Genomic DNA, 15,916 nt, shown 5'->3' on the forward strand with positions numbered 1-15,916 from the left:
TTATCTCGTTGAATAACAGTTGAGAATTTGGTTTGATAGGTACATCATTAACGGTTAGTTTTATTTCCTCAAAGTGTATAGCTTACGATTGAGCTTTTCCCGGATAGGCGTGTATTTTTGACATAGGTGCCATCTAGCGAAAACAATATACAAATGTCGTGATCTATTACAGTTACAATGCAAAGGCAATTCAATTTGGAAAACAGTATTTAATATTTTTATAGTTTTATAGTGGAACAGAAAAAGCTTGTTTTAGCATGAAATCGTGTCCTACAAAGTGAAGTGATGTATTTTGTTTACGAGTAAATAAAACAAAACTACGATTGTGTATTTTAAAATTATTTATTAAAACCGACACTATCAAATACATCGTCTTACAATACTCACTATTTGTATGAGATCGTCAAATTAATCTAAATTTGTATTCCATTGTATATTAGTACTAAGTAATTATATTTAACAAATACTAGAGTTATTTTGTTGATAATAAACATTAAAGCATATGAATTGGGAAATAAAAATGATGACTATCTCAAAGACCTTAGTTTTCTAATCCTTATGGATACCGAATTCTTTCATTCGTAAGAGTACTTTCAGAACAACATCATCAAGGCGTTCATATTATAATTTAATAAAGGAAGAATGTGCAAGAAAGCATTAGAAGGAAAGCTAAATGGGAGTAACAGGACTGATTAACAGTTGGTTATTATCATAATAATAAACAATATTTCATCAAATAAGGGACGGAAAGACTAAGAACAGATGGATGGTTTGAGTAAACATAGAAGAAGGACATGAAAAGACCGATTTGCCTGCTGACTTTATCAGCATGATGAGTTGAAGAAAAAACCATATGCTTAAGCTCAATGTAGGATTTTTGATTGCTTGTCGTATGGTTAGCCTAGTGGTCAACCTATTGTCAAAGTTGTTCAAGCCGCCCGAAAGTCCTTTGACATAGCTTAACGAATGTTATCTTAGTAGACAACAGCCGGGACCGACTTTTTACGTGCACTCCAAAACACGGAGACGCCCAGCTCAAATACCACTATGCGGTTACCCATCTATGGAATGACCGCGCCAAGGGTTGCTTAACCCACAGATCGTTTACCGACCGGTGAGCGCAACTGGCTGGAAAGGCTATGACAGTGATGACTTCCAATTACATAAATAGACTTACATCAATCAAAGAAATATTGTTTTTAGTTTCCACTAGTCTAATCACAAACTAAACATTAGACTTAATAATGATTAGAGAATGCGTATCTGTGTTCAAGGAAAGCCAACAATATCAAGTTTCTCCGCAGAATTTCGACAATACCTGCAGAATAGGACAGTGAGATATTCTCATTACCAATGAACCTGCTAATAGGCCAATAAACTAAATTGATACTATTGAAACCCAAGCCTTGTTGGCTGTCGTTCATTAAACCCGTTTCATAGGCCATTATTACGCTTTGACTGTACTTTGTCTAACTAGCATCTGACATGTAGTAGCAGAAGAAATTTATACAGTCAGCATCAGTCACATTTTAGATTAAACGTCAATGCAGCACTTCTGAATAAGCATGATTATTTTAGCATTATATGCGAAATTTTGATAAAAAATTTTATTTATTGTTTGCTGCTTATTTGTCTATCGGGTAGGTTACCCAATACTTATGAATAAGCTGTGAATGTAGTTCACTCGCCGTGGTCGCACTACGGCGAATGCAACCTGCGCCGAAACGTTGGCCATTTTAAGGTAAAATATTAATTATACGAGAAACAAATCTACTCGCCAAAAATCTCAGTATTTCATGAACTTGAATATCGCTACCTGAAGATATCTCGAATTTTATTTTGAGTTAATGTATGTACTCGTATGTAAAGACTATTTCCGAATTGACTATTAGTTCTAAGGATAACTAACTACCCAGAAATCTATGGGAATGGTGTTTTACTACCAAGCAATAAAGGAATTAACGCAAGCAAAGTTAGAGACATCAACAAAATAACTCTAGTTGATAATAATAAGGCTAAGTTGACACAACGTTGATCGTTTAATCCACAGAGATGAGGCCGCTCTCCCTCACCACCTGCTCCGTCGACACTGGGTTTAGGAACACTGGAAACACAAACGACTAGATTCAGACAAGATCTATACTCGGCCGTTACACACGTGTAACTACATCATAGTCAAAGGAATTATATGAATCAGACCAAACGACTAGATTCAGACAAGACCTATACTCGGCCGTTACAAACGTCCGAACTACGTCATGATCAAAGGAATCATATGAAAGTGACAATGTGTAAGTACGAGCGAGAGTCTCCAATAAAATGACGTGACTTGGTTCGCACTTTGGAAATGGCCTGTTATAAATATTTCGTAGCCTCGATGAGCTTGTTAGATTTTACATAAAATTCAAATATTATAAAAAAATAACCTATATTCCAAAATAATAGTTCGGTCTCATACGATTTTACTCTCATAACTCTCTCCGACTCTAATGAACTTATAATTTTAATGGTAAACGACACTTTTCAAATAAGTAGAAAAACAGATTTTTAAATTAATACAAAACAAATGTGTGAAATACTTGTAATATCCAGTGCTTAACAACGGCTATCTTGCGAATAGCAGAACTATGCTTTGGTAATACAATTTAAAATAAAAGATCATTCGTATAGTAGTGTATCGTATACTTACTTGTACTACCAGTAAATAAGTCTTGGTCTGGAATAATGCTGGCAGCTGCGATGGCTGCTTCGTCGAGCACGATCACCTGAAATTTATCCATACAACGTGTTCAACAACAATATTAAACGAAACACTAATTTACTTACTTAATTTAAACCAACAACATAACAAAAAAATATTGAATACACAAAATCTAATGTTGAAAGAAAGCAGCTTAAACATGACAAAGAAAATAACATTTCAATTAACTGTACCTACATTAAATTAAAATTACGGCTACACTACTTTTTCGTTCTCTAGTCTGCAACTTCTGTATCTTCTCTTACATAAACATTTCTTGTTACACATCGCCTAAGCTTAAACTGCACAACATAATCCACAAAGAACAACTCCGAAGCAACTGTCAACTCACTTTAGGAAAACCAAGAATCCTGGTCTTCTCAACACCAAGGATGGGCTTCTTGTCCTCAAAGACGATACGGTCTCTCAGCGGGAGCAGGTCGATGGCATTAGCCGCGAGAGACCAGAGATGGCCAGCGCCTTGCGGAGCGCGCGCCCCCTTGCGGAAGTGGGGGTTGATGGACAGATTGTGTCGGACAGAGTTCTTCCAACGCTCATCGTTGGCTTTGTAGAATGGGAAACGGTCACTGCAAAGAAGATAACACGCTATGTTAAGTGAATAGTTGAAACTATAATAGAGATCGTTTACACACAGTATTTGCAAATGCATCGTTTCTGTAACCTCAATAGTAAGTAGACTTGTATCATTAATGTAATCTGGTTTTGTTTAACATAAAATACTGTCATATGCATAATTTACTGAAATGGATGTCATACACCGGAATGCTACTAATTTATTTCTACTAGCAAAATCGAATTAAGCTTTCAACCGAGAAATGTACAGGAAACATTAGGATCCGCAGTCATATCAACAAAAATAACACTAAATAAGATACCTGTAACAAGATGTGAAAATGTTATATCTTCCTGTCTACAAAATATACAGGTCTTTTAACAAATAATTGTATAATACTCTCTTCCCTTTTGATAGCCTTGGTAACAACCTAGAGTAATGAACTTATGCTCTTTGAACATAATCTTGATATAGTAGAATCTTGTAGCTTTCCGCCTACATTATAAAACCTAGTCCTACAATCACTGTAGGCGTAATACATATTTGCGTAACCTTTTGATAAAAACGAAATACATTTATCTATTTGAGGAAGCAATATAAATATTATTTGGTATACCTGTGCTCTATTTTACTAAAATAATATCAACTGATATATTTTATTTACATTAATTTTATCATATGTTCTTTGTATTAAATTATTCAAATGTTTCTGAAATAGAATCCAAATATCACATTTTTAATAAATATAAAGTATACATCAAAAGTAGTATCACCCATACGACAAAACTCATAAAATCTTTTTAAAACGATTATGCTCCCTTCCCCTTAAACACATTAAACATCAAATAAACGGCATCAACTCAAGCGTATAAACAAATCGCCGAATCTGATACAAAATGTTTAATTCCACCACCTGTATTAACCCCATAATGTTCAGTAGTGACAGAGTGGCACACGCGAGCCGGCCGGGGGCACGAGGTAGGGCGCGCGTCCCATCACCGCCTGGCACAGTGATCGATTACGCCATGAACCACGACCGGTGCATGGATACATTTTGTTTGAAGGATTCTGCACCTGCTCGGCAATATTTGGGTTTGAGGCCAATGGCGTGTAGTTAAAAATAGATTTTATATCTTCAATTTAAAGATAGGTCACTGCGGTTGCTCGTTCACCTATTTTACTCAAGCTACTTGACATTGTATTGGCATTGGAAATATTGTAAAGGAATTTTTATCGGAAAATGTTCGAGTAAACGAACAAAGCAGGCTGTCAGTGGTGCCGCAAGATACTACAGTCAAACGTTAACTTACTAAATATTGTACATTTTATCATGTCGCTAGAAAGTATTATTATTTTTGATGCTATATTTCGGTAAAAAAGTTAATGAGTACAAACTGATTCTCTAAAGTAAATATGTGTTGAATATCAACAAAAACAACAAATAACAATATGTATTTTCGAACCAAACGAACAATATTCTGAACTTTATTAGATTCCCAATAATAAGCAAATCCCAAAACAAACAACTGCACCCAAAACAGGAGCGTTAATCATACAAAAAAATATCACAATCCACGTTATCAAAATCACAATGTCAAGTAAAAAACAAACTCATTGAAGCGTAAAGCTTAATCAGTAACAATTACACTATCAGCAGTGTTGTCGACACGCGGATTCTGATGTTTATCGCACCGTGACCGAGGGGCACTAGACGTTTATTAATTTATTATCGCGTTAGTTTACAATGCGCCGTTTAGGGTTAGTTGGGGACTTGCGATTGATTGAACTAATGTGGTGTTTTGTTTTGTTTGTATAGTACTTAAGGTGGGATGCTAATTATGTCTTGTGTCACGTGTACGTATATAAGACAATTTCCTGTATGAAATTGATGCTATCTTTTTTAAATGGTAAAGTTTTGAAATAGACCTTTATAGAAAAACTCAATTTATTTTTTTAAATCATCGGGCTCTATATTCTATAAACTGAATATAAAGGAGTACTTTATCTAGAGTACATGTGACTAATAGCAATTAAATAAAGCATGGTAGCAGCAAATATAGGCACAAAAAGAAATGTGGATGAATATTTTAAATAAATTTCCCTTGAAACAAGCAAGCTAATTAAATGAAATATCCCTTTTAAAATAAACTACAAATTACACAGTAAACAATAAAGATCCCCACACAAAGGTATACGAGCCGTACAATTTGTCGGGCCCCTTTCAGATGGCACGATACTGGCTGAACCGACGCCGCGAGGTATATTGCGATAGTCACATCGTCTGACAGGTGAAATACTACAATAATATTTGTATATCAGAGAACTGTGTACTTTGTATGTATTAAGATAATAATATGTTATTATGTCAATGTAGTAATGTTGCTTTTAGTGAGAGTAGACAAATACTAGGTAATTGCGTGTGTAATGTGTTAAGATTCATACAGGCGAAAAGGTGCCTTGGTAACCTCGTTATGAATGATGATTGTCGAAAATCACCCTAACTGGTTGACCCGTTATGGTGTCAACACAACATAGATCGTTTTAATAATGTAAAAAAATATATAACGAAACTTTTTTGCGAAAGATTACACCTATAGAAAACTAAATGCAGTTTTAATTTTACTGGTACATAAAACTTATGACGCCACCTGAACCATATGCAATAGATGGACACAGGCCAATGATGATGATGATGATGATGACATGAAACTTATAGGATAACTTTATCAAAATGTTACTCCCTGTCTTTTCGTAAAAGATGCGAGGTTTATTTCTAATTGAACTATTTTTTTATCGCATACTCACCTCTGGATTTACTATTTACTATTCATGATTTTCCCATCATTTTAACCTTATTTCAATAATACCAACTTCAAATCAATTGTCTACTCAATACAACAACAATGCTTAATTGTGTATAATACGGACAAATGAAATCGATACACCCGGTCTAATGCGACTGAGTGAAGTCGGAACTATCTCTTTTGTTGACGTAATACGATATTATGCTATTGTGATTGTCGTTACAATGATTTGAATTGATAGCCTTTGGGGTAGTTATTTAACTGGGGTAAGAGATTGTAATATATCTTGATTAGTAAGAGATTCGATATTCAGAAATAATGCACTATTTTTAATTTTGATAGTAGTTGGTATAAGTATAACGAGCTCCGAAATACGATGCGGCGTAACCGTTAACCGTGATAACCATGTGGTATGCTTTATGCTTGACATAATATAAATTATAAGAAAGTCTAACACCTATTTTAACAGATAGAACGAAAACGATATCTTACTATCAACGCAATGATATAACACAATACACTAGCAAGACAATACTCGTATATACGTACTTATTATAACTATGAATTAAATACAAATAGGGAATAAGCTCTAGGACCGATCTACGCCGTTGACTTTCCTATGACGCATTTTCTTTGCCCCACAAAACGATAGATCATCAAGTATGAACTGAACTGAATTTTAATAGAAATGAATCAGTTCATAGTAATCGTGCGCTTTAATTTGCTACAAATAAACTTTTTAGTTAACAAGGTATTTTGCAAAAGTGTAATATAATGACGTACTAATTAATATGATAGACTTCGCCACCAAATCTAAGCTTGAAAACTTGAAAAATTACTTCATAGATTTCTAAAAAATGTTGAGTACTGCATTTATCACATAAAGGAAAATATGGGACATATATATGCATATGGGACAATAGCGAAATCAATAATAATCATTAATAACTACATGTACCAATTTGATTTTCATAAACCAGTCATGACCAACTAGATTTTGTCTACTAAAACACACATACACTACGTATGTTACTACATATAACATACATACAAACTAAATATAAAACGAAATAATACGACACACAATATTACGTAATAAAGTAAACTCACGAGATCCACTGATAAATTGCAGACACAGTCAACTCCCCGTTTTCCCTCAAAGCTCTTTCAATCAGCTCAGGATATGTATACGGAGGTTTCTTTGGCGCCGGTGGTGTATCAAAGTATTCAACCTTCGGCTCCTTCAAAACAGGCTCGTCATCCGGCACTTTTATATTCACGAAATCATCCAATCTGAAGTTCAACAGCCAAGCGAGGCTCGCACAATCATTGTCGTCTTCTGAAGGACTTTTGGAGCATTTTCTTCGTCTCCATTTCGACCTGTCACCTGTTCTAGCCGCCATTTTGGTAGGACACGATTGGCAGCCACGACCGCACTGATGCCGTTCGAAATTCAAAACGTCAGTGTGGTGTTCTGTGCCAGTCCGCGCTATCTCTGCTTCGTTTGTAATCTTATTAGGGTGTATGGAGGTGGTATATCAGTTTTATTCGAAAAACTTTTATTAAAAAAAATAAACTGCATGGAACGAGTTCGAACATTTTTGTAGGTATTTATTTATGAATAGGAACTTTTTGTTTTAAAAGTAATAAATTATGGGTTTTTATTGATTGTGAAGAGTTTAATAAGTATAGTTTTGCTTGTTTATTAAAACTGTTATTATTGTGTATTGTTCTGTATATTGTTATTTTAGTTAAAGATTTACGATATTTAAAAACATTGATATAGGTTTTTAAAAGCTTATAATAACACAGAATCATCAATTCGACACGATCGACCCGGAGCCGATTAGTTAGGCGGGTATTATACCGTAGGTCGTAGTTGGGGTTTGATTCCCGACAGGGACAAATTTATCACAAGGAGAATTCTATCACATCTACTTTATTTTCAATATTACAGCAGTATCCACGTCAATACAGCTACTGAAAAATACCTGTTATCAATATATTTCTTTTCGCTTGAGCTCTTCCTACAGAAATATTTTATCAAAATTATTACAAAGAAAACAATGAACAAATCCTGAAACATTTATCGAAGATATTTCGTAGAAAAGGTTTAATACTACTTACATTATAGCAAAGAAATCTTTAGAAAACGATAAAAATATTAACAACTGTCTTAAGCCCGCGGTTCTGCCCTCCCGACTTTAGACCAAAAAGATTGTTGTTTAATATTTTTTTAAGTCCTTTCTTTTTAATAAGTACTCTTTCTTAGTGTTAACTAACACTTATCAATAATTCGAAAATTTTGCACCAAACCACAGTCGTAATATTACATTTTAATATTTTAAAAACAATCTGTATTTTCTTTTAGAGCTTGTCTCCCTTTAAAAGAACTTTCTATCCTTTCTCACACAGACACATTGAAACAATGATTCAAACATTATTTAATTTCAGCTTAATCGTTTACTAGTTACCAGTGTAACAGACATACAGATTTACTGTAGCCTCTATAATATTAGTACAATGCCATTATTCTACTTACTCAATCAATAGAATTTATTCAAAATGGTTTCCAAGAAATGCTATTTATAATTATTTACGATATCGAGTGATTCCGATTGTTTTGTGAGCATCATCAATAAATTAATTGAAATATAACAAACCTCTGGTCTGTAAACCTGGTCGTTGAAATCTAAACAAAACGAATATCTTATACAATAAGACCACGTTTTAGTATTGAAAATTGCGGATATTTTATTATTTCTTTATTTCTCTCCCTCCCTCTTTCTTTCTCTTCGAGGCTATTTTTCCATTTGCTAGTGGGATTCCTCCACTTTGCCGTGTCTTCATAGCCATCGTCTTCTACCTGACATGCCTTCTGTCCACGTGGTCTTAGGTATCTAGATTTGTTGTGCATGTTGTTTGAGTAATTGTTAAATCCCTCGCGACACATTAGTAATTTTAAGTTAAGTGTTTGTTGAAATAAGTGGGAAACTTCGTGACAAAGCTGTTTCGATTATTAATATGAAACAGCTAGATCACATAGTAACATGATTTAAATGATAATTTACTCCAAAAACTTTTACAATTTCTGTTTGCTATCCCTAGCTTTTAATCACCCTTTCTTTTCTAAGTTTGTTATCCTCGTCAAACGCTGTCAAAAATCTACCTGTTATATTTCCTGCTACATAACGATATGCCAAAAGACTTTTCACGTTCTATTCCAAAACAATATCCCTCTAAGTCATGGTGTCCCTACAACTAAACAATACGTGGGCTCTCGGCATGTTTTCCTAAAATAATTGTTTTCAGATTCAATGCAATGTTTGCGCAACGTCGTGAGTTTTGTTTACAATGTCTTTTGTTTGTACTGTTATACTTTCACGCGATACGCTTTTATTTGCGAACGCAAATAGACTATTTGTCGAACGATTGAATTCTGTTTGAACTGCTTTTCGTGTTGTGTTAATTGTTTCGTTTTAATGTTTTGTACTTTGAGTAAAGTTCATTGTCATTTTGCCAAAAGCTGCATCTCGGAATTAAGATGGAAATTAAAGTTACCGTCTTACCACAGAAAAGTAAAAAAATATTCAATGCATGTTTTAACATAGTTTATTTTGGATACACAACTAGTCACGCAATTAACAATGATTCTTTTTTGAGCTTCAAGTAAAAGCTAAGGAAATTAATATGAGGTGGCATAATAAAGCTAATCTTATTGCATTTCATCACAAAATTTGAAAACAAATAGGTTTAAAAATTATCAATGCGTCCTATTTGCCTGTCAGCCTTAGCATATACGTATCTAAAGCCTAATTTGGCGTTATATCTAAAGTAAACTAATCTTTTTGTAGTACAACATTAATTGTTGGAATGCTTTAAACTCGTTGATTTTTCTCAATTAACACTTCTCACAATTTATCCGTATCATTACTCGAACAGTGAATAACTGTATAACAATATTAAACGGCCTTTGCTTCCAGGCTAACAGGTCACTATTGAATTACCACCGTGGGTAGGAATACCGTGTGCGTTTTAAATTCAATCACATAGGCAATTTACACTGGGGCGACGGATTTTCGTGCCAGATTGATTTGTTTTATGCGCTGATTCGTTTTTGTTTCATTATTGCGCTGAGGTCCCGTTTTGATCGCTTGATTGATGAGTTTTTAGTATTTTTGGGTAGTAACTACTGTTCATTGGTGCGGAAAGATTTAGTTAGAACCGAAATGATGCAAGTAAAATAATAAGATGAATTGGTTTTTGTCACTGCATTCGGCGAGACTAGAAGTCGTCTCTATCTTAGTTGTAAGACAGGCAATGATGATGTGTTTTGTCACTGCCTCTGTATTCACCGCCAAGTTTTGTCCTCATTTCTCGGGTCAGGCAGTGTTTCTTATTTCCGTTGAAGTTTAGTTCAAACCAGCTTTCCTTTATTACGGAACAAATAAAAAAAATCGCCAAAAAGGGGTCAAAAAATATTCTACGCACAAAAAATGATTTTCATTCTTAAATCTTCTCTTCAGGGGAAAACCTCATCTTCAGATGTTACAATATAATTCGACAGACAAATAAAAACTGTATTTTTATCTATCTTTACAGATCATGACATTGTAAAAGCCCATTTAACAAAGTTAAACGAAAATAGATTAACTATGATCGTACAAAAGTAAATCCATTTATAATGCTCTAAAACAAAACGAAGGAGGTTGTAAACTTCACCACAATGCACAATGGTTGGAATCAACCCCTACTGCTCAAACACCAGCCCTTCAGTGACCTTGGACTAGTTAGAAGGCTTTGTTTGCAACCCCTTAGGCTAACACTTGCTTGCGCCTTTAAATCCATCTGTGGCCGAAACGATGGCGTTTTGGCAAAAGACTCGCATCGTTGAAGTAATATTTTATGTTTCGTTTTATAACAAGCTAATTCGTGCGGCTTTCTCGCGTGTAATTTCAGCTTATTAAGGGTTTAGAAAAAAATGAGTTTATTTTTGATCCCATGACTACAAATCATGTAATTTAAGGTAAAACATGTAAAAGACAGACACACTTTCGTATTTATAATATTAGGATGGAAACATGATTATTAGTTGATAAGTTGCTTAAATCTTTACGTATCAGTGGAAAAAATTCGTTTCAAAAACTAGTCCAACCGTATGTCACACAAACTATTTTTCACATTCAAACTAATTTATATCCAATCAGAAAAATAATTACCAACGCAGCATCAAAGAGATAGCTACAAAAATAAAACATCCGGCGGAACCGAGTGAGATCCGATTTTAATTCGATTACGAGTATCGCATTGAATCGTTTCGAATTGAATCGATTTCTAAGTGTTTCGATTTAATTGAAGCCCATGCTGTTCGCGTATCCGAATGCAATTATTTACCATTTACCGGCCGATGCCCGCAAATCGTTATAATCAACGGTGCTTCGTTTGAACTTGTTGTTTTAAGAGGCGAGTAGTTTGTGTGAGTCGTACATATTTGCAGGTGGCCAATAGACAGGCGGGCAAGTTTTTGTGACTCAGCTGAAAACGAATATCAAATTGTTTTTAACTTACTAGTCAAGAATTGTGTTTTAATAGAAAGTGAATGACACGAATATTCATCGCATTGCTTGTATTGTATTAAATATTTTTATCTTTCGTTTTCAAGGACTCTGTTAGTCAGTAGATATTACTACTGCAAAATTGCACTACATTTTTTGTCTTTTAAAGTGACAGAAAGTTTATTATAAAGGACAGTATTTGTCAATTTGCGTGTAAAATAATCATCACCTTAATAACAAAGTTTATTTTATTGTCTACTATTGCATTATCATTAAGACAATATGAGGAATATTTTTGTTGTAAGTGAAGGAAGCATAAGTCGAGTTCCAGTACTCATTGTCATCGAGTGGCTTTAGATCGCAGGAATCCATTAGGAGCAGATACTGAGAATTAATCGCGAATGGTTCTCGCCTCAATAGAGTTCCTTATAATGTTTGTGGATTTTTGGGGTCCTTTTTATACAAACCAAAAGAAAGAAACCTACTTCATAGTAAGAAAGTTACATTTTTACTAAAAAAATATGTACTTTTGAAACGAATCAAGAAAGTAATGCATGTTTTTCATATGTTCGTGGGTTTGGGTGAAACGGATACTAAACCCAAAGTCTAGTTAGCAAAGTTTTTATCCAGAGACATTTTTATTTAGATTAAACATCGAATTCTCGATACAGAAACGACAGGACTGTGTCTAGTGAAGAAAAGCGTAGACCTAAAGAATAATGAAAACTGATTAGTGATAGACCATTAAATTTTCACCAAAATAACATTGAAGACTATGGACTGATAATTAGCGATAGATTAAAATTATTCAAAATAAGTACAATATTGTCAAAGTGTAACGTCTCACGCTTGACCGGTCATAAAAAAAACATTACGCCTGTTATTATTCCTTTGTTACGAAATTAATAAGTTTTTCGTAGAATTTATCTTTAATAAAACTAAAGGTGACAAACTAAAGATTATATTTCCATGGAACTTGAACGCGATTAATTAATTTTATTGAGTTTCATAAGAGTACGGGGAAATGATAATTAATTATAATACCAGGAAAATATTCTCTGCCTATCTTTTACAAAGTATTTTTATTATATGAACTATTTACCGCAATGTACAATCAGGAAATTAAAGTAGATTTTTATGAATCCTAATAATAGTATTAGATGGAGAGATGAGCTTGGCTTCTACAAGCCTACTACCCAGAACGGATACAGACTGCCGGAGGTCGTTTGCAGTGAAAAGCTATGGGGCAGGCCTTTACCCAGCCGTGAGACGATATAGGCTTATAATAATTAATATTATAAATGCAAAAAGATTCTCAGTATCGATGGACGATATCGATTTTTATGAATAAGTATCATACACACGTATGATACTTATTCACAAAAAAAACTACAGGACGGATTTTAATTAAATTTGGCTTACTGATAGCCGATAACGTATAGGATGCTTTTAGTCGTAGGACGTTTTTCACACGGAAAATCGCGCTTGTATTGCGTTCATTTCTTGATAAACAAAATGGTTTCACAATTTTTTTTCTAGGATTGTTTGATTTCATGCTATTCTTCTTAACTACCAAGTATATAACGAAGTCATACATTTATCAGACAATGAACTAAATACCTTTAAATAAATTAGTATAGTAAATCAAAGTGGAATTTCTCTCAGCGAGCAAGGAAGTCCATTGCAGGAAGACACTAAGTGCATCTTAATTCAATTGGTCGTCCGCTCTCTATACAGCGCCATCTAGCGTCTAATAGCTGAACAACAGATGACTAACGGAATAACCGGAGTTCTGCTTACTTGTTTTGTTTTAGTTTGATTTTATTGAAGTACTGAAAGCGTTTGATAGCAACAAAGAAGGGGGCGACATAAGCCTGCACCACTCGCAAGTAAGAGATACTATTAGAACTTCCTGACTTCAAGAAAAATAAATCTAAACGTCTATCCTTCCCTTACCATAAAGAACTAATTCAAAGTATTATTTCCATTTAAACCATGACAATACTACTCTGGCATTTTTGTTAAACCTGTAACAAGTCTTCTACTTGTACCCAATCTATCCCCGTCTCTTTTACACATATCCTATTTAAGAAACATTTTACTATCAACAAAATTGTTTTTTTGCAACAACGATTTTTTTAGTGTCCGTTGCCAATATGACGGCTTCACATTAATAAAAATGTATAACCAAATTATATCCTTCTTAGATATACTTAAAACTGACTAATCAAAAGACAGAATCTTAGTAACATATCCTCATATAGCATGTCCGATACGTCCTTCCATTATACGGCTCTTCAGTCTAAGCATTTCGCCAGATGCGATCTGTCGCCCGCGTCGATTCAATTACAGACATGCATCTAGCTCTACCTATATCTAATAGTGTCGGTTACAAGGCAGATTCCAGTTTGATTGTCAATTCATATGTGGGCCTTTTGTGTCAATTTGGTAAGGGCGATTTGCTACCACTATCAACGCGATATTTTGTATGGAAAATTTGACTGACAGCGCCCCTAGCGTATTACACAAGAACTTTTTTTCGTGTTACGTTATATGATGATCTTTATTGCGTACATGAGTTTAATTCCCTATTTCTGCTGTTATAAAGTAAATGTTTTTAAAAATCCTGTGCTTTAAATGAGTTTAGGTAAAATCTCAAACCACTTAGTTGGTTTAGCAGTGAAATCAAAACGGACAGCTATACTACTATTTTATTCAACAAAAAACCGTTCATGCAATAAAGTCAAGTGCGTAGTACTCCTAACCAGTGGTTCTCTATAACCAGATGTATGGATGCGAATGAAGCAAAGGAATCTTTGTAAGGATTATAACAAGTGATGACCCCGGTACCTCTGTACCCACTACTATGGAAAAAAGTGTTTGTATGTATGTAATGCTAGCTGACCCGGCGAATTTCATACCGCCTTAGCGTAGCAATGATGCACTACTTTATTAACTTTAAGTAACCACGTTTCCGAACAAACGATGCTCTTTCAATATGGCTATTAATGACATTGACATTCGTTACGCGCGTTATTTAAAATATGCAAAATTAAATGTCCATTTTTCAATATTTTTTAAGAGATTATAAATAAGATTATTAATAAAACCATAATCCACAGAATTAATGTAGCAAATACAAGGAGAAATAGCATCCCTATTCGTTGTAAATTACCTCCACACAAGAGTGCTTGGTTCAAGCACGTCAACACAGTGCGTTGTGCGCTAAGTTGCACTAATCTCTTGTAGTGCCTATTTCTAGCTACATTTGCTTCTGTCTACTGCACGTATAATGCAGGCTTAGATTGTGGAATAATGTTAGAATTACCAGTCTTAAGCAGGCATATGAGGTTGGTTTTGTGAGTGGGTAATAATTATAATAACCATCTCTAAAGTATTTTGGCAAAATCGCAAAAATAGACGATGTTTCCTTTTTGTTTCGTTTCTTTGGGTTAAAGGTATGTTAAAATAATCATGTCTTAATGAGAAAAAAAACAAATTTTTTTGTATTGTTCAGTTTGTTGTTGTCATATGTATCTCAAAGTCATGTGAGTGCACACCTTTCTTATGAGCGAATTCTATAAGGCAATGGCGGTCCGCACATGGCCGTTGTAGCAACTGCCAATTTTCCTCGAAATTAGTCTCATACAAATAAAAATACTGAATTGTGAAGTAGTGCGGCACATCTTGACCTTGCTCCAGAAGTCCAGACTATTGTTAGCTAAAGAACCCACCTCTGTATCAGCAGCACGTGTTGACCTTGCCATCAAACTGTTAGCTAAAGTATTTAACCTCCATGATACAGTCTTTAAAATAGCTTACCACTTCCTAAAACATCATAATTACATTTTCCCAAGTAATCTAACACATTCATAAGATAATCACTATAACGTATTAAATCCACGTACATAGTGCGTAGGTGTTAGAAGTTAATATTTGTGGAGAGAAGGCCGCGAATATTGATTGCTGGTCGCCGTGACAAGGGTCTGCCACTCTTAGGTGCGAAGCTTTTAGCTGTTGTACGGTATTCTGATGCTTTGTAATGTATTATAGTGGGGATATCTTTTGTCTATACGAAAATTTGTATTGTAATGATAAATTAGCCGTCGCAAAAATCTCACACTATCTCATTTTGTATTCACAGGTATTTTAATATCTAGATTGAAGAGAAAGATACTTCGATACTATCATATTTTACTGCTTCATAAAAAATCAACTCTTAGCTAACCCCTCTCCCAATTCA

General features: G+C 34.3%; 1 protein-coding gene across 1 annotated transcript; it reads right to left on the reverse strand.

The window, feature by feature from the left end:
- Window positions 1-338: 338 nt before the first annotated feature.
- Window positions 339-7,592, reverse strand: LOC142974111 (fork head domain-containing protein FD4-like). The gene is made up of 4 exons (XM_076116264.1): window positions 7,229-7,592; window positions 3,093-3,327; window positions 2,690-2,765; window positions 339-2,104 (listed from the first exon to the last, which is right to left on the reverse strand). Exons 1-4 carry the CDS (start codon window positions 7,519-7,521, stop codon window positions 2,040-2,042), a joined length of 669 nt encoding a protein of 222 aa, XP_075972379.1. The 5' UTR covers window positions 7,522-7,592; the 3' UTR covers window positions 339-2,039.
- Window positions 7,593-15,916: the final 8,324 nt, after the last annotated feature.

The sequence above is a fragment of the Anticarsia gemmatalis genome, chromosome 7, assembly GCF_050436995.1.
Source record: "Anticarsia gemmatalis isolate Benzon Research Colony breed Stoneville strain chromosome 7, ilAntGemm2 primary, whole genome shotgun sequence".
In the NCBI taxonomy this organism is placed as follows: domain Eukaryota; kingdom Metazoa; phylum Arthropoda; class Insecta; order Lepidoptera; family Erebidae; genus Anticarsia; species Anticarsia gemmatalis.

Coding starts and splice junctions, on each gene's coding strand:
- LOC142974111 (XM_076116264.1), bottom strand. CDS start 7,521: ATGGCGGCTAGAACAGGTGACAGGTCGAAATGGAGACGAAGAAAATGC. Junction 3,328..7,228: donor GCAATTTATCAGTGGATCTC/GTGAGTTTACTT, acceptor TCTTCTTTGCAG/TGACCGTTTCCCATTCTACA. Junction 2,105..2,689: donor CTTATTTACTGGTAGTACAA/GTAAGTATACGA, acceptor TTGTGTTTCCAG/TGTTCCTAAACCCAGTGTCG.